Here is a 27,273-nt window from a genome sequence, read left to right as displayed (position 1 = left end):
CACAAACAAGGGTCTCTAGCACTACTGAGCCAAGAAAAATTTCCCCAAATTAAAAAAAATCTCAAATATCCTTAAACTTATTTAAAATATCATTCAACTGAACAAATTCTCCACTAGAACATGTGTTCACTGAACAAAAGCTTTCTAATTAGACTGTATTAATCTATAGCAGCTTTATATATATGTATATAATGATATATATGTATGTAGATATATACCATTAAACATTTCTTGTCTCTATAGGAAAACCACTAACTTTAAAAAAAATCTCAGCATAGAAATAGCTATTAAGACAATTTCATCAATTCACACTATTTAACTGTATTTCAAAACATCAAAAGAGTGACAGTTACACAAAATCCCAATGGAAATAACTGAAAACAGCAAAGAAATAAAAAATTCCCCCCAAAGTGCACACACATACACACACACACACAAATTCACAACGTAAAGCAACTTTATAATGAGATTAGGACACTCTACAAACAAATTACTAACCATCCAATTATACTTCCATTCTAGAGTAAAAACAGGAATTTAAATCTCTTTGGTCCACACATTCATACACTTAATGTATCCAAGTTATTTTCTGGTTAATTTTGGATTCTGAATCAGGTGCTCCATATTACCTTACCATGATAAGTTTCTTAAATCATAACATAACCATATGTTAAAATATTCATTTTGTACATTTTCAAGATGTTTTTCTTAATTCCTCTCAAAGACTATGAATACTTTTAATTAGTGACAGAATAGACAAAGAAAGAACACAATTCAAGTCTATCAGAAAAAGAGAAAGCAAACTGACTTGGAAAATGTATGCCTAAATTTAATTTGGGAAAACATCAAGAATATAAAGAACACACAAAAATAATTTCAGGATTATACATAATTTAAAAAGTCATTGTTTTTTACTTCACAATTTCTAAGAATGTACAGCCGCTAATTGTTTTTCCTCAAAACAAATTTCCAAGCCACATCATTAGAAAACCCCAAACTGGCTTTCCCATTGGTAAAAGTAAACCCCCTCAACTTTTCACTATTGAGCTGTTGATATATTCTGCATTTTGGTGAAGGAAAAGGGGCACGGGTAACCAAGGTCTTAAGTTTAAATAGGACCTAATAAAAACGTACTTTTTACCAAACAGGTTATAAAACAGCGAGGCTAGAGTGTGCGGATGGATTACTTTTTCTGGATTGAACTTAACTTCACATTCTCTGTAGTGGCTCTTCCTTTGAGTTAGTACATTTATAATTGTACCTGGTACTAAAAAAAAAAAATCTCAATAGAAGGTAAGTTCAACCAAGTTCTGTTTCCCTTAATTGCTGTACTCTTAAAAACAAGTATATATTGCCCAAAACCCTTAAAATGTTTTATACTAAAGGACTTTTTCATTTCTAATAAATGTCATTACACATTCTATTAAACTTAAATAACAGCATAAATGAAGAACTGGAAAACTAAGATGAATCGCTCAAATACATGTTTAGTACTGTTCGGATACACTGAGATGAATTGCCAAATTTTAAAATTATTTACTAGATTCCCCAATTTTTACTTAGTGAAATTATGTTACCACTATCCAAAGAGTTTATTACTCTTTCTATATAACTTACTACTTATCTCTAAATGAGGCTTTTTGTTTTCACAGCCTAATTTAGGCCACTTTTTAAATATAGTTAATACTCCAGAATGAAAGATTGTTTACATTTTGTCAAAAATCAAGACATATGCAACAAGTAACATAATCCCACTGAGATACTAATTATAAAGATGTTTTCTCCATGATATACATGGCAAAAACTTTTAGAAAGGTCAAAGAATGCAACATGCATTTCAGACTTCTAACAAAATTTTAAGAAAATTTTTATTTTGCAATTATATTTTTATGCACACAAACTACAATCAGTGTGTGTGATCCGTCAAGTTTTTGAATTCATCTCAACAGAACATTTACGTATGAGGGAGACTATTAGAAGAGTGTTATTTAAATGAGTGAAAAGGATGCGCCCTACAGATCTACTTTTGAGTCTTTAAGAGTTTAGCTAGTTTTCCATTAAGTATTATTTTCCACATAAATTAAATAACAATAGTGCCTAAGCATGTTAAAGCCCTAATCCCAGAAACGTTCAACATTAAAAATCAAATAATTTATCTCCTATTAAATGATTCTGTACTCAGCACTCACACAGGGCTTAGCATTACAAAACAAAAATCTCACTGTTACCTGAATTCATGTCAAACATGTTCACAGCACTCATCTACACTTGCAAATTGTCACATGATCAATTTATAAAAAAAGAAGAGAGTTTGGCACATATGTCAATTCCTCGAAACGTCCCTGTAACTCAACACTGTTAAAAATGATGATTCAACACCAATGTTAACCTGATTTGGCAGCTAAACAAGGTGCTTTTTCTTGCAGCTTCTCAGTGACATTGGCCTTGCCTGGGACGGAGGCACGTGAGGTGCAGTGCGGTAGTGCAATCACTTGAACACCAGAGGGCAATCTTTCCACGCAGCTCAAGGCCTTAGCTTCTGACCCGCTCCTTCCAAAATCTTGTACAGTTATCATTCCCACTTGTTAACAATGCCATTTTCAGAGAATCTGTACATCTGTTCCCTTATGTGAAGTAAGACATTACCACAGAAACCTCAAAGTGTGGCGAGGATCCTTGAAAAGGAGATGATTAATGTCAGAACAGTCTGTCCAACACCCCACACCAGCGCTTCCAAAGGAGCCATGTTCTTCCCTGCTACTCTGTAAATGCCTGCTACTGCTGCACCTGGATGATGAACGAGTGGGAGAAACAAAATAACACGTTAGTTCATTTTATAATACACTTCATAGTTGTACCTTAGGATCTCTTCACTTTATCAAAACAGAGTAAGGCATTGTTCAGTCTCACAAATTTTCTATGAGAGAGTTTCTATGTGATTGGTAAAAGTTATACTTTGCCATACCACTTAATTGAAAAAAAAAGGTTTCTGGGGCCGGCCCAGTGGCTAAGGTGGTTAGAGCTCCATACTCCTAACTCCGAAGGCTGCCGGTTCGATTCCCACATGGGCCAGTGGGCTCTCAACCACAAATTTGCCAGTTCAATTCCTCGAGTCCCGCAAGGGATGGTGGGGCCCTGCAACTGAAATTGAACACCACACTTTGAGCTGCGCTGCCGCTGAGCTCCTGGATGGCTCAGTTGATTGGAGCGCGTCCTCTCAACCACAAGGTTGCCGGTTCGACTCCCACAAGGAATGGTGGGCTGTGGCCCCTGCAACTAGCAACAGCAACTAGACCTGGAGCTGAGCTGTGCCCTCCACAACTAAGACTGAAAGGACAACAACTTGAAGCTGAACAGCACCCTCCACAACTAAGATTGAAAAGACAACAACATGACTTGGAGAAAAATCCTGGGAGTACACACTGTTCCCCAATCAAGTCCTGTTCCCCTTCCCCAATAAAAATCTTTAAAAAAAAAAAAAGAGAAAAAAAGAAAAAAAGGTTTCTATTCAACCAGAAAATGTATGTTTATAGTAGGGTTGCTTACTTGACTCCAAATATGTGCATAAAAAATGAATAATTCGTTATTCTACATAATCTCTCATCTGAGCACTGAATTGGCAAGAACTCATTACCATTTTTATAAAACATACACCAGAATATATTGATAACTATAAATGATAATACAAAACTACACAATTTAATGTAACTTCTAAATGATTCAAGGACATTTTAATATTAAAGGATCTTTTTAAATTTCTTTCAGTAAATTAATTCTTAAATGTCATATAAGATATCAGAATATTTGATAAATTCATTTCACAATCTACCATATAAAATATAGTTTAAGCTTTTTAATAAAGCATACAATTGTAAGATTATTTGAAGATTACTATTATGATATTTAATAAAAATGGAAGATGAACTTAACGTCTGTTTTAGGAAAAGTTTTTTAGATAATGTGCACTTTTGAGAATGAGAGAATCTCAGAGTTAGAAGGAGCCTCAGAGCCCTTCTGATTCAACAGTTCACCTTATTAATATAGTACATACAATGATGTGATACCTACGTGGCTGATTTTAAAAGCACATTTGGAAATCATAAAGGAAGCAGAATTTAAATTATGTGGTCCATCTCACAGATTGAGATGGCTTTAAAACTATTTTTCTAGAAGAAAAACTGTGTACATATCCTAGAATGGTCAAATATATAGAAATAACAGAAACAAAATCATTCAGACACTCAACTGACAATCAATTGAGATAGAAATCTATTCATAAAAATTAGCTAAGAATTATGGAGTTCACTAAAAACCTCCCAAATAAAAATTACTGTATTCCTCCATAAGAGCTGTAAATGAAAAAAAGCAAATTATTACTCTAAGCTGAGGACCTTCATATGCATATTTTAAGGAAATTAAAATGTATACTGTACTTACTGTATATCATCTATCTTGACAGGAACTTTACAAAAATTATCTTATTTAAATATCATACCACTCCTGAGTAATATTACCTAATTTAAAGATGTAAAAAGGAAGTTCAGAGAGGTTCAATTACTAGCCCAAGGAAACACAGTAAGTAGAAGCTGGAATTTCAATCCAGGTTTATCTGGCCATAAATCCCCCAATCATTCCATCATTTCATAGTTATAATAAGTGAAATATAGTACAAGGAAGTCAGAAAATAATAAAGTAACAGATAATCATCTCAATAATAAATAAAACTCCTAGTAGTACCAAAATTTACTTAATAAGCTTCACTTGTATAATTGCTCATATTGAATTTTAGAACTGAATGGCATTTAAAAAAATTTTTAAAGATCCTATGCCTTCATTGTCAGATATTATGTTAAAATAAACCTGAAAAAATACTATTTTTATTTGGATTTACCCTGAATTTCCATGAGTATCTTCAATTTTTAAAACCACAATTTGGTCTCTATCTCTCCAGCCCTAAGTTTCCAAAAATGATCCATCCAAGAAGTAGAAAATCTAAGCAATCACTAGCTCAGGCTGCCTGGGAAACAACAAACAAATCTGTCAATTCAAACATCTCATGCTTAAACAAGGTTAAGAGCATGGGTTCTGAGCTAGACTTGTGGATTAAAATCCAAGCTCCACTAAGGACCCAGGGAATCAGTTTTGGGACATCTCCCATATAGGTTTAGAATTTAGTTGGAGGCCAGGAGCCATGGAAAAGCACCCTATGAAATGTGAGAAGGGAATAAGAGAAGAGTTTCAGAAATAGAAGAATGAGTACTGAAAACATTTCTACTTCACTATCATCTTCTTTTCCAAATAAGTTGACTCCTTATTATGTAGCTGTTCTGGTGAGGATAAAATGGATTTCACCTTGGAAGGCCCTGTTGTTTGAGGAAAAAATAAACAAAACTACTAAATATCCCACTTTTCTTTATAATAATCTTTCAAGGAACAGAGGGCAAGAATTTCAAGTGTAGTCTATAATGATGAGGGGAGAAAAATGAATTTAAAAAAAGAAGAAAAACCAGTATAAACTCCAGAGTTTCCACAATCAAAGGAGACATTTTAATAGTGTTACACAGAAAATAAAGTCATTGCCAATTTCCTCCCAGTGGATAATCAGTTAGGAACCAATTTGTAAATTATAGATTCCCTCCCAAAGAAGGAGATTAATAAAAGTTCCCATTGCTTTGTATCATTTCACAGCCCAGAAGCACTCGTCAGAAAACCCTGTTCCAGTGAAACTCTTACTCTAAAAGGTCTGAAAGAAAATAATTTTGTGTGCCTCTTAAATGATTTTGGAAATGATTTTGGAAATTAAATATTGAGCAGATGTGAAAGAGTATTTATAAAATTATATGTAGACTATAAAGATAACAAATTCCCAAGTACCCATCATCCAACTGAAGAAAGTAACATTACTATTTCCTTTGAAATTCCCATGGACCCTCCTCAGTTGTGTCCCATTCTCTCCCTGGTTTTTATCATTCCTTTACTTTTCTTCAGCTTTACCATCGGTGTATGTTAATAAGGATATAATTACTTAGTTTTTTAATAAAGGAATCTTATATACATTGACACTGTAAGTATTCTACAATTTTTGGCTCAATATTGATGTTTGAAGTTATCCATGTTGTATATGTAGCTAAAATGCACACATTTTCATTGTTGTATAGGATTCCAAGTATAAACAGACCACAACGTATTTACTCATTCTACTGCTGAGACATCGGTTCCAATCCATCACACTGGCATATACACTGGCATATACACTGCTTCTGTGAACACGCTTATACATGACACCTGGCACATACATGCAGTTGAGTTTCTCTACAATACATACGAGTAGGTAAAAGTAGAATTGCTCAATCTCTATGTTTCTGGCATTTTCAACTTTACTAGAAAATGCCAAATTGTTTTCCAAAGTAGTTGTACTAATTTATACTCCGGTTACTATTCCATATCCTCAGTTATCTTTGTTGTTTAAAATTTTTGAAATCTGGTAAGTGAAACATATTATCTCTGTGATAAATTTGCATTTCCCTGATAATTAATGTGATTAAGCTTTTTTTTCACATTAATGGCCACTAAGGTTTCTACTTTCATGAAATGCTTGTCAAATCTTTCGTCCATTTTTCTACTGGATGGACTTTTTCTTATCTGAGTCACAGGGTTCTTTTTTTTAAATATAGCTTCGATATCTTTTTTACAAATGTCTTTCCCCAATTTGAGCTTTAGTGTTCACTTGCTATAAGGTATATTTTGCTGAAGCAGCCAGCTGAGGGAGTACAAACATTATAGTCTTCTTTATTTTCTTGGTGAAATATGAGATGAAGACATGTGAGAATGAAGAACACAGAAGTGGAAATAGGGTGCTTGATATAAATGATACAGGTTAGGAATTTCCAATACAAACAATGACAGGAAGAATCAGGTAGGAATCAGGAAAAATCCCCCAAGTATTAAGCGGCTAGAGAAGACTGGTACATCGAAGATAAAGTGGAGAAAGCAGCTGAGTTGATCTGAATGTGAGTTAAAGATAAAACTATAAGGACAAGACTAGGAGAAGAGTCACCAGTGGACAGAAGATATCAATATAGATACAGCAACGTAAAGTGTCTGAAGAGGAGTACACCAATTTAAAATGATTTGATTTGCCCTCCATATTTCCTGACAAAAGGCAAATAGAAAGGTTAAGGCAGATTTAGTTTTAATAGTATGTTGATTCTATCAGTTGTATAGTTAGATACAGGGTCAGGAAACTATAGTCCACAGGTCAAATGCGGCCCACCATCTGTTTTTTCACAGCATGCAAGTGAAGGATGTTTTTTATATTTTTAAACAGTTCAAAAATATCAAAAGAAGAATGCTATTTCATGATACATGAAAACTGTATGAAATTCAAATTTTAGTGTCCATAAACGTTTTATTGACAGATAGCCATACTCATTTCTGATACTGAGCTATCTTTCCATTCCAAGGTAAATGAGCCTGTATATTTCCGTTCTTGTGTCATTTTCATCTTGTCTAGCAACAAGATTACTTTGGCTTTGGCTAATAAGCTATACCCAGGTTTTTTTGTTGTTTGTTTTTTATTTTTTAATATACATAATTTTTTAAAATTAAAGTGTATTGGGATGACAATTATTAGTAAAGTTACATAGATTTCAGGTGTACAATTCTGTATTACATCATCTATATCTCACATTATGTGTTCACTGCCCAGGCAGTTCTCCTTCCATCACCAGATATTTGAGCTACGCCCAGTTTTAACTCTTTCTATTTTTTTGCAATAATTTGGATATAATTGGAAATATGGTAGAGATCATCTGTAAACTCATTTGGGCCAGGAGTTCTTTAGGGAAGAAGAGTCTTTAACATTTCAATTGTTTAAAAATACTTATTGTCCCATTCATATTCTCTATTTCTTTTTATGCTAATTTTGATACTTTATATTTAGGAATATATAGCTGACCGCAAAACTGTTATCTTTATAATTATTTAGTCTCTTTAATATTGAGTCTGCAGTTATTTCTTCTGTTTTGTTCTATATGTTACTTTTCTGCCTTAATTCATTTTTAATTAGTTTGCTAGCAATCTATTCATCTTATTATCTTTCCAAAGAACCAGTTTTTCACTTTGCTAATCTTTCATAACCTCAACTTAGAAAACTTAACAGCATTTCTTTACATTAATAAAACTAAACAATGTAATCAAAAGAGATACCATGCATGCATGAATACCATAGCGTAATGAACTTAGGAAATAACTTAATTAAAAATATACAACCCTCCTATTGAGAAAAACATTTTTAAACGCTAACAAAATAGAAGTTGATATGAATAAATGGAGATGTATTACATGTTCCTGAGTGGATTAATTTAATATGCCAATTCTTCCCAAATTAACCTCTATATTTAAGTAAGTCCCAATAGAAATCACAGTCATACTTTTTGAGGAACTCAAAAATTCACATGAAATAATGAAGGTCCATGAATAGCTACGTTAACTTTGAGAAAGTTAGAGGGAAAGAAGAGGGACCTACACCTACTAGACATTAAGCAATACAGGCATACCTCGGAGATATGTGGGTTTGGGTCCAGACTACCACAATAAAACAAGTATTGTGATAAAGCAAGTGATAATCTTTTAGCTGGTGTAGGGTCTTGCCTTCAATTTGTAAAAAAAAAAAAATGCAACATCTGTGAAGTGTAATAAAGTGAAGTGCAATTAAATGAGGTATGACTGTACTATAAAACCATAGGGATTAAAAAATATGGCCTTGCTGCAAGAACAGATAAAGAGACTAATAAATCAGAACAGAGTTCAGAGACATATCTATGTACCTGGAGAACATAATACACAAAAATGGTGACACTACAAATCAATAAGGAAATGAGTATTTTAGTGACTGGTGTGGTAAAAACTGACTTACTATATGGGAGGGATAAAAAGGCACCTGGAATCCTATCTAACATCAAATACAAAGGTATGCAAATTATGACCTGAATGGCAGACACCTGTTTTTGTTAATATAATATATTATAATATAATGTACTATAAGACCGGGTCTTATATTAATTTTTGCTCCAAAAGACGCATTAGAGCTGATGGTCCAGCTAGGTCTTATTTTCAGGGAAATACGGTAACTAAAATGAAAAAAAAAATCACTCTGTTCTGGAAATAAAATCTAAGAAGTGGAAAAATATAGTAATATGTATCAATACTCAGTCAGTATCTTATGCAATATAGATATTCAGGAATAATTTAATGAACTGAAGATAAAGCTATGAGTATGCTGGCCCTCACATACATTAAGAAAATACAGTTATTCACATTGGCTAGTTTTCTTAATTCAAGTGTTTGCAGGTCAGAAAGTCAGCCAGAAGAAATTTAAATGTTTTATTGCTAACATGGATGCAGATTTTTATTTGAAATTGTGTCAGCTTATATTTTAAATATTTTAAAAAATAACATTGCAGTTTCTAAAATCATTGGCTTGTTTTATTCTTGACTGAGTTGAAAGTAGCGTGTGCGCGCGCACAACCACACACACACACACACACACACACACACACACCATTGAGATAAATGGAAGTAGTATGACATTTCTTGTCCTCTAAGTTTTACAATAATTTATACCAATAAATACACATGCACACACACACACACACACACACAAACTTACGACTTCTGAACAAACTGCTCCTCCTGAACAGAGGGCTGCTCCTCTGTTCACTGTCTCACAATTACAACAGAGCCCACGTCAGAAACTGGCAGCCCTGTCACAGCTCTGTATGTCAGCACAGAGAATAACTAATTTGAATGTTTCCCCCTTTGCCATAGTCCTTACATTAATTTCTTCTTTTCTAACTCACTGCCATTACTCTAGGTCAGATCCTGACCTGAAGTTCAAATTACAGTTAACGTCTCTTAATTCCTCTTCCTTCCCCTTTGTCCTCCTTGTTCCCTTCACTTTCTCCCTTCCATACGTCCACTCTTCATCCCTCACTACATCCAGCCCTCCCAGTATTTTGTGAGTATGTGTTATGTTCCAGGTAGTGTTTTATTTGGGGGATATAGCACTGATGAAGACAGACAAGGTCCCTGCTCTCTCCGAGTTTTCTCTTGGTTCTTCACATGTATTTTATAGTCAGCTATAAAACACATTTTCCCATTGAACTGCTTAGCTCCTTGCCAACTCCTTTCAAAAATATCTGTTTCTTTTCCACAGCCTGCAGAATAAGTCCAAACTTTCCAGTTGGCCTTCCAAGATCCTCTAGAATTTGGCTCCATTCTATCTTTCCAGCGGCATCTCCTACTACTTCACTATGCATATCCTATACTTCAGCTAAACCTGAAACAAGTTTAAAACTTGTTTAAACCTTATCTATGGCAAACTGGGTTATGTACCATATGAAGTTACAGGCTGATTGCAACAACAATAGAAGCAACAAAACCTAACTCAAGATAACACAGAAACACCAAACACTAAATTAAGAAAGGATGAGAAAATAGATGATTCATTACTAGTACTACAATTGTTTTATGATCGTCTTACCAGAGACATAATAAGAACAGGGCAAAGTATGCCAATCACCCTGGGAAAAGATGACGGCGGGACACAAGAGAGGATAGGCCTTAGAGCTACAGAAGAAAAGGACTTCCTCTTATCTCTGGGGCAAAGAACCAATTAGACAGGAAAAAGTCCTTCTTGGAGTCTCGAAACAGGTCGAGTGGGAGCAGTGAGCTGCCCCAGACATTTGGAAGTTGGTCAGAAACAATCGGCAGTATAAGCCTCTGTTACTCAGTCGCAGTGAGAAAATCACCAGCAGCATAAAGCTGCAGCCCATTTCTGGCAGGAGCACATTAAGGAAGTGGCTGGGGCACACTCCAGCCTCAACAAGACGCACCTAAGTTGTGGCTCAGCGAGCACAGCGGAAACCAGAACTAACTCTTTGAACCTGAGGCTGGAGATGGGGCCTAAAGAGAGTGGTAAGAGAAGTCCAGAGGGAATGAACTGAGGACCCGTATGAAATGCACAGGAGGCAGCACTGTAGAAAACTTGCAAATAGCTGGAGGACACTGTGAAGTGGCTAATTTCTTGTAGGCCAAGGGAGATTTGTGTCACAATTTGTGACATAAGAAGGAACCAGTTTTATTTCGTAGTCACAGGCAGATGACATATTTTCACTCTTTTTTAATGACAATTATCACCATCCCATTGGTGTGCCTACCTTTCTCCCTTCAGATATAGTGAGCTCCTTTAAAGCAGAAACTATATCCACTCTAAGATAAATTTTCCCATGAATTGCTTTGCCCCTTGCCAATTTTCACAAGTTTTTGTATTTCCCATAAAACCTTTCATGGGCCGGCCCGGTGGCTCAGGCAGTTAGAGCTCCGTGCTCCTAATTCCGAAGGCTGCCGGTTCTATTCCCACATGGGCCAGTGGGCTCTCAACCACAAGGTTGCCAGTTCAACTCCTCTAGTCCCGCAAGGGATGGTGGGCTGCGCCCCCTGCAACTAGAAACGGCAACTGGACCTGGAGCTGATCTGCGCCCTCCACAACTACGACTTGGACAACAACTTGAAAGGACAACAACTTGACTTGGAAAAAAGTCCTAGAAGTACACTGTTCCCCCAATAAAGTCCTGTATCCCTTCCCCAATAAAAAACCTTGGGGAAAAAGAAACTTTCATGATGAGTCTTCACATAATAGAAATACAAAAACTACTTCGATGAATAAATGGACTGATCTTTACCTTCTAGGTGAAGTGCCATTAGTCCTTAAAAAAATATTCTACATGAAAGATTATACTCATGTAACACTTACAATAAGAACAAAGTTACCCAAGCCGTATGCGCATATAGACTTCTGTCTTTAAACAAAACAAAATCAACTTACTAGTAATCATTGCTCCCGTTATGGACGCCAGAAATCCGATGCTGACTGCAATGACAGAGATTACTCTCCCGTGCCTGTGTCTCTGCAGCATGACAAACATCAACACTCCTGCAGCACCATGGACAAACAGAGAGGAGAAGAGAGCCCAGAGAAAGATCCAGTACCACATCTCTGAAAGGAAAAGCAAAGTATTAATAACTCTGTGGAAAACATCTTAGAAAATTCAGTTTAACAAGCTGTGAGCACCCATGGTTTGGGGAAGGTTAAATGAGATGATACAAAACTGCCTAGCACAGTACCTGATACATTTAGTATCAGGATTGAATAGTACTAAATCCATTTTAATGATTATGGTCATCACCAATGCTTGATGGGAAAACAATTGCCTCCACGACTTCACCAGGTTAAGGCTAAGCTCTAACTTCCTCTAAAAGGCTCCACCATATAGCTATAACACATCAATTTGTCTAAGATAAGACTAACATATTTTTAAAACTCCTGAAATAAATTATATAATTTATTGCCGTCTGACATATAATTTTCTATTTTCAACACTAAATAGTAGTATTAAGACATTTAAAAATCTATCCTTTAATTCAAATCATTCCAGAAATTAGTCAATGATTTTATCTTTTATGATTTTAAGAATTTGAGGAAATTCCCCTCTTGGCTTTTAACTTTACATAACACTACTAAACAGATTTCTTTTTTTTTAATTTTATTAAGAATTCTTTGCCTCAGATCAGTTTTTACCAGAAACTTTTCACACTCCATTATTCTTCAATATATCCTCAATTACTATTAATTGAAGTTTAGTTTATACAGCGTTGATGAGCACACCTTTCATTCTGTCTCTAGCATTCATTCCCTTTCTGGCTGGCAACCTGCAGCCTCCTGGTCTATACATCAGCTCCCACAGACACTGCGAGGTCCGTGCACTGACTCCATCTTCCTGACCACGCTTGTGGTGAGTGTATCAGGACAGGCCAGAGATCCCAGCTATGTCAGTCACTCCCTTCCCCTGGGAACTCTGGACTGGGACCAACTGAGCAACTCAGTCTTTGGGTGGCTGAAGCCGAAAGGTTCAGGATCTGGGAACAGCCATTTCATCAGCACATGATGAAAGTGACAATACACAATGGAAAAAAAAATTTAAAAAGATCTGTCAAAGACAAGGGACAACCGAGTCCCATTTCCAGTCATTTTTAAGGCCCTACCACATTACTGTCCTTAGAGTCAATCCTAGTTTCTTTGTAATAAAATCCCTCTTTTTATTTAAACTAGTTCAGGTAAGGTTTCTGTTACTTATAACTAAAAGAGCTGACCCAAGAATGTTCAGATGTCACCTTGAGAATCATCTTTGCTATGCAAACATTCTGTAATGGAAAATATCTCATCTGCTATTTGTGCTAGTATTCCCTCTCTATCAAGTATAAAAGTCAATAACAGCCATAAAATAAAAGTGATACATTAAAACTAACTCACCCAAACATCATTAGAAAACAGTTATACACTGTTGAGGGGAATGTCAAATAGTACAGCTGCTATGGAAAACACTGTGGTGTTTCCTCAAAAATTAAAAACCAACGACTACCTGATCCAGCAATTCCACTTACGTATATATATCCAAAATAACTGATAGCAGGATCGTGAAGAAATATTTGCAAATCCGTTCATAGCAGTATTATGAACAATTGCCAAGAGGTGGAAGCAATTCAAGTGTCCATAGATGGATGAATGAATAAACAAAATATGGTCGACACAAACAATGGAACATTATTCAGCCTTAAAAGGGAAGGGAATCCTGTCACACATTACAACATAAACGAACCTTGGGGACTTAATGCTAAGTGAAATACACCCGTCACAAAAGGACAAATACTGTTTGATTCCACATATAAGAAGTACCGAGAGTAATAAAACTCACAGAAACAGAAAGTACAATGGTGGTTGCCACAGGTCTGGGAAGCGGGAAATGGGGAGTTGTTTAACGGGTACAGAGTTTCAGTTTTGCAAGATGAAAAACATATGGAGATCTATTGCACAATAATGTGAATAAACTTAACATTACTGAACTGTACTCTTAAAAATGATTAAGACGGTAAAATGTATCTATTTTTACCACACTTTAAAAAAATGAACTAAGTAAAATTTGTTAAAAGTATAGATGGAAATTTAAAAAATAACTACTTTAAGTCAAGACCATAAATAACGAGCCACTTACAAACAAAACAAACAACTCTCCTAAGAAAGGAAGGAGAGTGTGGTTAAGAAAGGTAACACGAGGGATCAGGGATCGTTGTGGCAATGAAACTGCTGTATTTTGACATGATGGTGGCTACATATATACTGAATAGAACTAAATACACACACACAAGTGAGTACTAGTATCCAAGTAATAGTGGTGGAATTTGAATAAGGTCGGTGGATTGTACCAATGTCAGTATCTTGGTTTTGGTATCATACTGTGGTTTTCCACGATATTCCCATTGGGTAAAATGGGTAAAGAGAACATGGGTTGCCTTTGCATTACTTCTTACAACTACACGTGAATCTACAATTATCTCAAAATAAAAAGTTAAATTAAAACAAAAACAGAGCATTCAAAATCATTTCAAGAAAGGTACACCTGATATATTTTCCAATGTATGTTAAAGTACCACGCAAGCTTCTCAACGGCATAAGAGATAGACGCTGGTGATTAAGGAAATAAGCACGAAGTTTGCCTTCTAAAAGGTTTTTCTCTTCAAGCTTTCAGGGAAACAGATCACTCCCAATAGTATCTCATACTACCACTCCCAAACAAATGGCTTCAACTTGTAATAAATACATTAAAAACAAAAGAGCTTAACTTGCTCAGAAGATGTTTATATTTTAAAAGAGGTGATTCTCCAAAGTGAACCTAATGAAACAAGGATGTAAGGAAGTAATAACATGGGGGAGGGCATGTCCATCCAGGGAGCTCTCCGACAGGAAAGGCTCAGGCTCGGCAACTCACGCAATCCTAAGAAGAGACACCAATACTTTGCCTTGTGTCCTACGGCCACTGCTCATCACATCGGTCCCCCCAAAAACACTTTTCTTTGTTGTCTTTGTCATACGAGTAGTATAAAAACTTTCTTGACTATATTTAACACTATGAACAAGGGACTATTTGACACTATACATTATGTTCTTTGCCTATTGGCTATAGAGCTATTGACCTCAACAATAAATTTACCTAATAATTAGGAAAAGTGAATTTTAAGTTTAATGTTTTATCAAACCCCAAGGTATCAAAGAATTATACAACTAAAATGGAACACTAAATGGTCCTCTAATGACCAGGCTTATCCCTTAAGCAAAATGATCACAAACTACCTAAATTCAAATTTTCTTTTATGTTTCTCTTTATAAAAAGAAAAAGAAATCATATTATTTATCATGGAAAAAAGTAAACTCCACTGAACGTATCTATAAATAATTTAAGTGTCATGTTATTACTATTATTTTGAATTGCCTGATAGCTTAACACAACCCTGTCTAAGGTCTTACTCACTACTGGCAAACACAGGAACCCCACTAGGTTAGTTCAAGTGTAGAGAACTGACAGATCCTAAGAGCACAGCAACGACAGACGCCCAGGAGCCTGCGAGGAAGAACAGGTACTAAGAGGACAGAAATGGAATATCATCTTTTCTTAAGCTGTCCACGTCCTAAAGCTACATGACCACCCAGAGGCCCCCGTTTTCCCTTTCCTTCCATACCTCACCTAATCCAAGCTTCTAGCAATTGAGCAGCAATGAAAGGAGGAAGCCAGAGGGACACTTTCCTAGTGCTAAGCAAAATATGAAACAAAATTTTAAAAATATAATGCACAAAACAATCTTTGAAGCATGCCATCCATACAATCACTTTAATTCAATGGAAAAAATATCCTTTCTTCTTAGGTACATCTCATAAAGCCTTTTGGTTATTTTTCCCTATCCAAGGCTGTGCATAATCTTCATTTTAAACTAGTTTCGCCTGGATTTTTGCAGTGTGCTCGTTTACTTTTTAGTGAGATAAAAGCCAGGAGAGACGTGGTTTGTTCCAGCCTCCAAACAATACTAGAAATAGCCCTGCTCTCAGTCTGTCTCTCTCTTCAGCCCTGGTTGCCAAGTCACTCAAAAATTATATTCTGTGTTTTCATTTTTAATCCTTGGAAAAATCAGTTAGGAGAAATTAATTTCTCTAGATGTCTAGAATATATTGAGTAAAAAGTCAAAGAATAGTACATACTGTTTGATCCTATTTGTTTAAAAATTACATGTTTGTATATGTACATAAAACGTATAAATAAAAGACTTAACAGTGGCTATCTTTTAAAGATAAGATAGATGATGCTATTTTATATAATCTTTACTGTTTATTTTTTAATCTGTGTGAAATGCTTTAAAAATTTTACTGCAAATATATTGTCTTTAAAGTGTAGTTTTTCATTCTATAATTCATCAAAGCCAATGGTTCTCAACCCAGGCTACTCAAGAGAATTACCCATAGAGCAACTACAACTCCCTGGACAAGGACCTAAACTACTATATTTTTATCAACTCAATCAAATAATCATGACATGCAATAGATAGAAATCACTACTCTGGGCTAAAGGAACATAGAGATATTTTATTTAAAAATCCAAAGTCAGAAAAACAAGAAAACTTATCTCATTAGACAAACACTAAATATATATGTTTAATCCTCTATGGTGTATGTAACCCTTTAAGATCATTAGCAAGTAGATACTGAAAATTTACTATGTATTCAACATACGCGAAGCCTCAAGCTGAAAACAACATACCATTAAGGCTACATTTGGGGACTGTTCATAATTTTCTACTTTCTTTATAGAAATGGTGCATATTATATGTTTAAATAATCATGTTCAAAGTAGGTTATCTCAGTATCTCAAACTTTCTTTTTCACTCTAGCAAATCTAAGGTGTGGAACTTGCTCTCCTTAGCTTCTAACAGCAGTGATTTCTCAGTCTGGGGTATGTCCCACATAGAGGCTCACTAGACTCTCAGGAAGATGATGCATTTATATCTGGAAAAAGGCCCCAGATCAGGGGTCTGCCTCAGATATGGCTCATGAGCCATGTCTGGCCAACCACCTGTTTCTGTACAGTCTGTGAACGAAAAACGATTTTTACATTTTGAAATGGTTGGGGGGGGGAAATCAAAAGAACAATATTTCAAGGCACATTAAAATTACACAAAATTCAAATTTAATTATTTATAAAGTGTTATTGCAACACAGACATGCTCATTTATACTGTCGATGGCTATACCACAATGGCTGAGTTGAGTAGCTGTGACAGAGACCATACGGCCACAAACCCAAAAACACTGCAGTTACTGCGTGTTGCGTATGTTGAGCACTGCCCTTTACAGAAAAAGTTGCTGATTTCTGGCCTAGATGATTTTGACATATGTCCTGGGGGCTGGCTTGTCCCACACCTCATTGAAAATTACTGTCATGGTACTTTCATATATTAACAACAGCTGACACTTTCGGTGTTTAATTAATGACACCCAATGGCATATAGTCTAATACCCCAGGTTCTTCAGAGCATAGCATGTAGCTGATACCATGGGGTACATCATCCTGAGCAAGGAAGATCACAAGAGAATACATGGCTCCACCTGAATTTTAAAAAAGTAAACAGGATTGACCAAATGATAAACGTATTGGAGATGGAATGAGGGTGAGGAATGGGGAGTGAAGCACTGTAAGCCAATGGTTCTCAAGCTTGGTTGTGTGTTAGAGTCACGTGGGAGAGCTAAAAGAAATACCACCTGCAGAAATTCTGATTCAATTGGGCAACAGAATTTTTTGACGTTCCAGAGATGCCTCTCCTGCATAGCCAAGCATGAGAAACAGCCACTATGAGGCATAATGATCAAACTGGAATTCCATGCAATGGGGAATAGGACACTGTGAAAGCTCTGGTCACCCTGAGGGTGACAGAATTTGCTATTATCCCCCAATGGCTTAAGGCTTTTGCTTTGAATAAGAGAAAGTGCCAAGAAGCAGGCAAGGTTATCACATAGAAGGAAGAATGTGGATATCATAGTTCAGAAAGGCAAAAAAACTGATAGCCCCACTGCCAAGACCCTAAGATCCAGGGGTGGCTAAAGACTAACAGTGGACAAGGGCAGCAAAGAAATCCCCCTGCCCCTACCATAAGCTTAACACTAAGAAAGAAGCAATAGAAGTCTGCCATGGAGGAGGGGTAGTGAGGGGGCGTAAGTGCGCCGACAGACAATTCCTTCTCTGGCACAGGCATGCGGAGACGGCTCCAACCTGACAATGGAGCACTAATACTGAGAATAACCCTGTAGCACTCCCCATCCTAAGCAAGAGGCAACAGCAGCAATTTCCAGAGAATTTGAAGCCTGTGATACACTGAAGGGAACCATAACAACAAAACTCAAACTCAGCTCACTCCTGAGTAGATTAAATCCGCTCTTCACACTACCACTGGAGCAGAAGCAGCCCATTTCCTGGCATAAATACCATGTACATCAGTCTCTACTATTAGACATACAAAGTACTGCATTTAACAAAAATGTATGGGACACACTCAAAAACTAGGAAAGCAATCCACTGTTAAGAAATAAAGAAATCGACAGAACCAGCCCCAGAGAAGACCCAGATTTTAGAACAACCAGACGGGGACTTTAAAACAACAATAATTCACATGTTAAAGGCACTCACAAGAAAGGTAGACAACTCACATGAACAGATGGGAAATTTTAGCAGAAAGATGGAAACTCCAAGAAAAAGTCAAATGGAAATGCTAGGAATTAAAACACACCCCCCCAAAAAAACATTTCTATCAGAGGTGAAGAATTCTTTTAATGGGCTCACCAGTAACTTGACACAGCTAAGCAAAGAATCAGTCAACTTAATAGACTTTATTGGGGAACAGTGTGTACTTCCAGGACTTTTTTTCCAAGTCAAGCTGTTGTCCTTTCAGTCTTAGCTGTGGAGAGCGCAGCTCAGCTCCAGGTCCAGCTGCCGTTGCTAGAGCTGCCACATTCAATCTTAGTTGCAAGGGACGCCGCCCACCATCCCCTGCAGGAGTTGAACTGGCAACCTTGTGGTTGAGAGCCCACTGGCCCACGTGGGAATCGAACCGGCAGCCCTCGGAGTTAGGAGCATGGAGCTCTAATCGCCTGAGCCACCGGGCCGGCCCCCTATTTAGTAGCTCTTAGATTAGGCCTTGCTAAAATTTGGATTAGGAAACTGGTTTCAATATCTGAACATCCCTTCCAGTTCTGCAATTATCCCGGCGGGCTGGTTGGTTTTAACCCCAGTGTGGCGTAACTGCTCCTTAAAGATTGCTGTCAATAATGAATGTTTAAAGTGTGACGTCTTCACAGAGTACATTACTTGCTAACTTTTTCTGGTTGTGCTTTCATTTTCTGCCATGGCATTCATTTGGTCTCATTTAAATTTTAGGAATCTTCTAACATTGGGAGTTTCATTATTATAAGTTATGCTCATTGATGTAAAAAATTCATTTTTCAGTATTAAGTGTAAACACCCCTTGTAAATAGTGTATCATGAGATTGTATAGCATATTATCATTTGCTGCGATTTTTTAGGTCATGGTTTAGAAACCAGGTCAGATTAAAGTAATTGATGGTAGGGGCTGGGAGACAGGAGAATTTTATAAGGAAAATCCAGTTCCATGTTACCGATGAAAACAGCGTAGCTAGGTACAGATATTCAAAAGCAGTGTACTACTTTTAAACTTAATCAAGTCCAGGACCATCCTACAAGTCATTCACCTCTCCTCTCTCTCCACCATCCCATAAGCCGGTTATTTCTCCACTCTACCTCTTCTGTTGTCTTCAAAATCCCACTACCTACCTAATTGTCCCTGAACTCAAAAAGCCATAGAAGTACTACTTAGCCTGAAGGTCAGTCAGTGTCTCAAGACCCTTACTGACAATGATTGACATTTTCACCTCTGCTTATCAGTGTTGACCACAAAGACTAACACATAACTCATGATTAAGAAATACCCAGCAAGACTGAAAAACCTTTCAGTCTTGAAAAGGTTAGACTTGAAAAGGCTAGACACTGCTTTTTAGTATGATTCGTCAATATATCAAGATAGTTTTCGCTTTTACCAGTCCTCTGTTCCTCTTACAGATCCTTCATCCTCTCGCCCACTATGGGACCCCTAGGCGTCCCTTTCATGGCCTCATTCCCTCTTCCCCATACCTGCCTCTGGCTGTGGTGGCCAGGCTCTAGAAGGTGATCCTCACCTTGTCCATACGCCCTGCACAATTCCCTCGTCAACTTACCCAAGTTGGTCTGTGTGACCACCAGAGCACAGCACAAGTAATCATATATCACTTCCGAGATTAGGTGATGAGAGATCCTGTGGCTTGTTCTCTCTCTCTCTCTCTCTCTCTCTCTCTCTCTCTCTCTCTCTCTCTCTCTCTCCCTCCCTACCCCTACCCCCTCCCTTTCTCCCCCTACTCTATCTGGCGAAAGCTGTGAGTGCACAGCACCATGGAGAGACCCACGTGGAGAGCACTCCCTCCGATGGTCACATGAATGTGCCTGGAAGCCAGTCACCCTCTAGCAGCAGTCAGGTCTGCAGAGACTTGACAGCTCGACTTAACACTGTGAGGCCGTGAGCCAGAAGCAGCAAAACCATTCCCAGATACCTGGACATCAAAAACTGTGAGGAAATAAATGTGTCTTGTTTTAAGATGCTGAATTTTGGGGTAATTTGTTACTCAGCAAGAAATAACTAATAGAAAGATTTGTAAATTCATACTCACTAGAACATAAGCTTCTTAGAAACAGGCAGGATGTGTTACTTCTGTGTCTCTGACAGCACCGTGTCCACTGTAGTTACTCAAATGTTTGCTGAATTGGACTGATGGTGATTTTTCAAGTCCTGTATTGCACGCTTTGCAAGCAGGGGCAAGATATTGTCTATGTCTGTTTCTTGACTTTTAAAAATGCAGTCAATAATGGTCTCTACCTCATGGGATTATTATAAGAATCAAAGAAAATAATATGTTAACATTCTTAGAATAATGCCCAGGCACACTAAAAAGTATTAAATGTTGTTAACTATTACTAAAACTTACTAAAAAAGGAATCCTGGATGTAAATTTTTTAATGTAAGAATTAGTTACAAGCCATGTCAGGATTATGAAATAAATTTAGAAAACTGATTTACGTTCAAGTATTCAGATAGCATATCAAATGAAATGCAATACTGGATGTGTTAATTAATATTAATTGATCTAGCAATCTACATCCTTCAAACCTATTTTCATTTTTCCCAGTCCTACTACAATAAGTACGTGACATGCTCCTAGATTATAGTCCAAGGTTTATATTATAAGAACACAAGCAACTGGATCCAGGTAAAAGTTTGATTCTTCCTACTTGCGTGAAGTTTGGTGAAAAATCTCTTTCTCTTTCAAGGCTTAATCTACTTAGCTAAGGTCACTGAGATTTGATAGTTCTACTGCCACTGTTCACTCTATGATTGATTAATGTTTATTGATAAAAGACTTAGTCATTAAACATACATAATTAGCCTCTCACCTGAACAAAGATAAATTTATATTGTGATAGTTTACTATTGAAAAGTCAAAATCACAGTCCCACAGTCCCACAACTTATCCAGAAATTGCTTTAAATTTAAAACATGTCACCTATTTTTGGTATTGCCAGAGGATATGGATGTATGATTCAAGATATTGAAATGGGAATTTGAAAAACCTGAAGATGACAATTCTGATTTTGGAAAATTACAGCAGTTTCATTCTCAATAAAATATATAGACAAGCCTTTCAAAAAGCAAATTCCTATAAAGTACAAATCATACCAGCCCTTAGTAATTGGCTCTGTACCTCAAAAGAGTACAGGATTTTTTCACATGTATTTCAGCAATAGTAAATTTGGGGGTCCAGCACAAACACTGAAAAGTAACACATTTACAAAACATAAATACCTGTATGTGATATTTAAGATAGCTTTACATAAACTCACCCTCTATACTAGAGCATTTAGGACGAGGAACTTAACCCAACGGGAACTTAACCTAATGGGAAACTAGGGTACAAAGTAACACTGCGAAAAGCACACTTGTTTGGGAGCACTAAGACGAAGGTGCTGGCTATACCAGCAGGAGGTGTGAACAACTACAAATGCACACAGCAGATACCAACGTTTTTTCCCCCTTCTCTTTTTTGATGACAATATTAACACTAAAGTGGCTTAGTAATTATAAAGGCCAAAATGGAGCTATGATAGTGTGTATATGTATATTGTAAAAATAAACAAACATATATTTTACACACACACACACACACACACACACGCATGGCTGACCTTCATTCCAGTGTGAATTCCCAGCTTCCCAATGCTTATTCCCAATAGAAAGAAGGGAGCACCTGCCCCCACATTCTCTGCTGACACAGACAGGAGACAAGCCGAAAGCAGCCTTTGCCTTTTTCCCAGGGACCAGTTATCCCTTTCACAACACCAGCCTGGATCTGTGTTTATCCAGGGATCCTGCCTATTTCTATGTAAAAAATTCTTTTCTAAACCCTTAGCAACCAAATTTGGGTCAGAACTCTAGGTTGGGAGCCAAAGTAGTTGAAGAAAATTAAGGTAAATCAAAAGAATACTTTTCACTGTACATCATTTAAAAAAAAAAGTCAACTTCCCCATAAAACTGAGAGTATATACATACTGACTCTAACTTTAGATTGGGAGGCAGGGATATGTAGAACAATTCAGAGAAACTTTCAGAACGAAAGGAAGCCATTTAAGTCCCTACTTTGGTAAGCTGAAGAAGCACATAACCAATGCACAGCTAACAATTTAGGAATCCTGTGAATCACACTCTTAGGGAAGTGATGGACACAGAAGAGAACTTTGGCAATGGTGATTACGTGACAGAGTTGGAGTCTCCAGATATTAATAATCTACTCTGGAATGAAGGTCAGCCGTGTGTGTGTGTGTGTGTGTGTGTGTGTGTGTGTGTGTGTAAAAGTCCCCATCCTAGTGTCTTCCAGGAGGGAGAAAAAATAAATAGCAGACTGAACTTGGTAGGACTTCTAAAACTGGATATATAGTAAATATGGATCATTAACTTTTACATAGGCAATGGCAACTTAAACTTTTAGAAAGCATTATTATTCAATAAGATCTTGCATTTTCTAACATCTTTTATTTGTTGGACAAAAATCAGTTCTACTCACACATTCTTGGGCTCATTGGAACCAAGCTTTCCTTAAATACATTAGAGAAATACAGTAAGATTTATCATCTATCAGACCTGCCTGAGCTAAAAGGCTACATGGAATAAAAAAAAGGAAAAGGCCCAGAACTAAAGGTCAGGGAAGGTCAGGTCCAGTCCTGCCTCTCTCATTAAATAACTGTTTGATCCCTGCAATGTCACTTCAGTGGTGTGATAGGCGGTATTTCTAAACTGAAGGAGTTGAACAACGTAACTTCTAGCTCTAAAATGTTAAGCTCTCATTATTATCGTTTGTTAAACATGTATTTCTTTCAAAATAATACATACACAAGACTACTTTCTAAAGGTCGGTCTCTAAGATAAAAAGGTCGATATAAAAATTTTCCCACTTCACCTATGGGATAAGACACAAAGAGAAGAATAAATCACACTTGTTAGTCTGTATAAAGAAAAAAATAAAGATGAGAGTACATTCCCCCTTTATTGGTTTTAATTAACCAAAATCCCTGTTAGTCAGATTTCTGCAAATCCTTCACAGTCATTTCTTACATCCAAATCAGTCCTGTTCTACACTATGGCTCCTGTGTAGCACCTGCTTCTCTTGCAACTTTATTATGATGACAAAAATGCCTTCTGACTTAATAACATGTTACCATAATTTGAAAAATGGTAATAAATTTTCAGTTACTAGCTATTAGATTTAAGCAAGTTGCTCTGCTTCAATGTCTGAATGTGTAATATAGGAGTAAACAATCTCTCTCAAGATCGTTGAAAAGATTAAATAAAATACATGAAAGTATGGTCAACTAGTACAAAAAGTGCATTCAATAAACATTTGTGTTTTAAAGGTATGACAATTATCTACAAAAGTTACTTAAACACCCCATTCCCTAGTTAACAACATGTTCACTCCAACAGATGGAGCTGAAAAATAACACCAGTAGAATGTTTACATCACGCAACTATTCAGTATTATTTGAAAAATTCCAGATACATGTATTGAGCATTTACTATGTGCCAGGTACTATAATACTAGGGTTCCAGAATTCAGTGATTGAGACATTGAGTCCACCCTCAAAACCTCAGTCTAGGAGAGACAAATAAAAATTACAATGTAGTTGAAAAATATAATTTTAAAAGCATGTACAAGGAGCAGAATTAGCAGGATGAAGCAAGTTCATTTTGTCTGAAGAGGGACAAGAGGAAGCAGCTTAAAGCATCCTGGAAAAGGGGAATGAGTAGACCTGCAGGCAGACTGGGGTTTTAAGCCTAGCTCAGCCATTTACTAGCTATATGATTTGGAGACAACTTAATTTACCTCTGTGCGATTCTTTGAAAATCCACTTTGGAATTATTCTAAAAATTAGAACTAATACTATGAAAAGTGCTTGATATACCACAGGAAGTCAACAAATGACAGCTGTCTCATTCTAGGAGTGATAGTATTTGTTTTCAATAGACTAAGTTCTAAATGGCACTATAGGTAGCATCTCTTTACTAATGATTACGCTACATATGGGATCACCACCGTCACCAGCACGCAGACGACCACAATGAGCCACATCAGAGTGTTACCACTTCCAAAGTCCACTTTTGGTTGGGATGTGGTTCCTAGCGTGGGGCACACTCACCTGCTGGTGAAAGGTATTTCTAATCTATTTCTTTCTCCATTTTTATCCTGACAAACAGAATTTTGCACACTCACACTCTAGTTATTTCAGTTGTCCCTCATTCCCACCTCAGTCCTAGTTTCTGATGTCCTTTATGAAATGGCAAAGTCTGATGAACAACTGATAATTATGAAGATTGTATCAGGAGATAATTAGAGCTAACCCTGGGATGAAACTATTATTAACCTAATGGTTGACTTGTGGAACTGGAAGCCACTATATAATGAATAGAATCTTTAAGTAAATATTTTGAAATATTGTTAAATTTGGCCAAGAGAGGTAAGTTACATTTACTCTGTGTCCCAAAGCTAATTTTTTCTAAATATCCATTGATGAACTACGCCAGCTGTTAATATATAAATACATATACATATTCTCAAGTCCTTATTTTCATTTCATACAAATAAAGATAACTGATACATTTGAAATATTAACAGTGGACAAATACAAGCAAAACCATAAGTAAAATAAAGCAGTCTATCTCTAAATTCAATTCAATCATGAAATGGTCTTTATGTCAATGTAGTTTTTCAGAACTAAGAACATATTCTTGACCTGAAACCACCGTGTAAGGTCAGTTTGCTCCAAGTTAACCAACCATGTATTAAAAGCGAAGACACCATGAACCAATCTAGAATCTACATTAATTTTATAGTTTCTGCATTCAAGGAAACCAGTGTCTTTAAAGTCATCCTTTGGATATATAACTCCAAAAAAAAAACAACAGAATTATCTCTGAATATCCAAATTCCATATAATGCCAGATTTTAAAATATATCGATATTGTACATATATATATAGACGTTATATATTACACACACACACACACACACACACACAAATATGTGCAAATATGTGTATTATCCTGTCAAGGCAGGTTATATTTGTAATATAGTCTTCCTAGTTCTAATCAGTTTGACATAATGCATTTTGAAATACTAATGTTCTATCAAAATTGGCTGCCTTATACATTTTCAGGAAATAAACCCTGCATATGTTTTCAAGTTTTTAAGTTTTTTTCTGGAGGAGCAGGCACTGAGGAGTCACCAAATTGCAAACAAATCTCTTTCTTACAAACACTTATCTTTAGAGGGTATGTTTTAAATTCAGAACTCAAGAGTATAATATATAAGCATTTACACTTTACCAAAACCATGTTTCCTCACAAAGCAAACCTACAAATTCGATAAAAATATGAGTATTATTGCTCACTTTTACAACTAGAAATTGATGTTAATTATAATGTAGTTAAGTCCAATTTTCTCCTGACCACCTTGTCAAATGAAGGGAAATACACAAAATTATCAAATGTCAAAGCAGCAGCAGCTTGAGGCCACAGGGAGAGAGACAAAAGGAAACAGAAGAGGGAAGAGATATATGGTTAAAACTGAAATGCTTATAATGCACTAGACCTTGGCCCAGCCCGACTCACTATAATCTACTTAATTTGTCATCTATATTTGCAAAAAGATGAACAGTTGAAGCAAATCGATCGTTGTGGGCAGGAAATTTAAGTCCTGCATTCAGTTTGAGATTTGCGAGAAAGAAAAAAAGAGCTAAACATAAAAAAAACATCTAAACAGCAGAACACAGGATGTGTGTGGCCGTCTATGTGTATGGGCACGCGTGGGGGTAAAGGGAGATAATCAATAAAAGCTCACTGTGCTCAAGTCTTAGCACCAATGCCATTCTGTGCGTACTACAGAAGGCAGGGCAGAAGGCGGGGGTGGCGGATTCTCACCACCCACCCCGCCCCCCGCGATTCAGAAGCCTCAGAGTCCGGGTAACGTGTGGCGGGCGCCTGCGCCCCCAGAACCCGCGCGGAGTGGATCTAATTAACACCTTCCTCGCCAGGAGCCGGGACCGCGAAGCCCCGAGGGGGCGCACTGGAGGTGGGGCAGCGAGGAGCGCTTCCTCTCCCCCGCGGGAGAAAGGAGGCACGGGCGGCGCGGCATCCCCATTCCCACCCCGGGCGCATCAATTACCCGTGAGGCTCCTCAGCACCGTCCCGTGGGCCCAGAGGCTCAGGACCTGCTGCACCGACAGGTTGATCATGGAGTGGTCGCCCCCCTCCGCTTTCATCTTCCCCGGGGGGCGCCCGCCGCCCTCTCCTCGGGCGCCGGGTGGCGGCGGCTGCGAGGCTCCGGGGGCGGCGGCGGCTGCGAAGCTCCTCCAGGCCGCCGCCGCCGGGCAGGGCTGCGGGGCGCGGGGCTGGGCGCTGCCGCTGCGGCCGACGGGCCTCCGGGGGGGGCCGCTCAGCGCGTCTCCCAGGCAGCCCCCTCCCCGCCGGGGAGACATTGAGGACAGCGGACGGGGGAGGGGAGGGGACCCGGCGCTCTCCCCGCGCGGCCCCCGAGCTAGGACTCGGGGCGGAGGAGGCCGCTGCCCCTGCCTCTCAGGGGCACAACCACGCCGCGGGGATCGGGCACGAGGAGGCCGAGGTCACGCCG

The 27,273-nt window shown here is 37.5% G+C and overlaps 1 protein-coding gene across 1 annotated transcript; it reads right to left on the bottom strand.

The window, feature by feature from the left end:
• Nucleotides 1-808: 808 nt before the first annotated feature.
• On the bottom strand, nucleotides 809-27,273 carry TMEM170B (transmembrane protein 170B). The gene is made up of 3 exons (XM_081055105.1): nucleotides 26,809-27,273; nucleotides 11,888-12,058; nucleotides 809-2,787 (listed from the first exon to the last, which is right to left on the bottom strand). The coding sequence occupies exons 1-3, from the start codon at nucleotides 27,119-27,121 to the stop codon at nucleotides 2,657-2,659; spliced, it is 615 nt and encodes a 204-aa protein (XP_080911231.1). The 5' UTR covers nucleotides 27,122-27,273; the 3' UTR covers nucleotides 809-2,656.

This window comes from Rhinolophus hipposideros, assembly GCF_964194185.1.
Source record: "Rhinolophus hipposideros genome assembly, chromosome: 8".
NCBI classification, from domain to species: domain Eukaryota; kingdom Metazoa; phylum Chordata; class Mammalia; order Chiroptera; family Rhinolophidae; genus Rhinolophus; species Rhinolophus hipposideros.
Note: the sequence above shows the minus strand (reverse complement) of the source record. Positions and strands in the feature narration are given on the sequence as shown.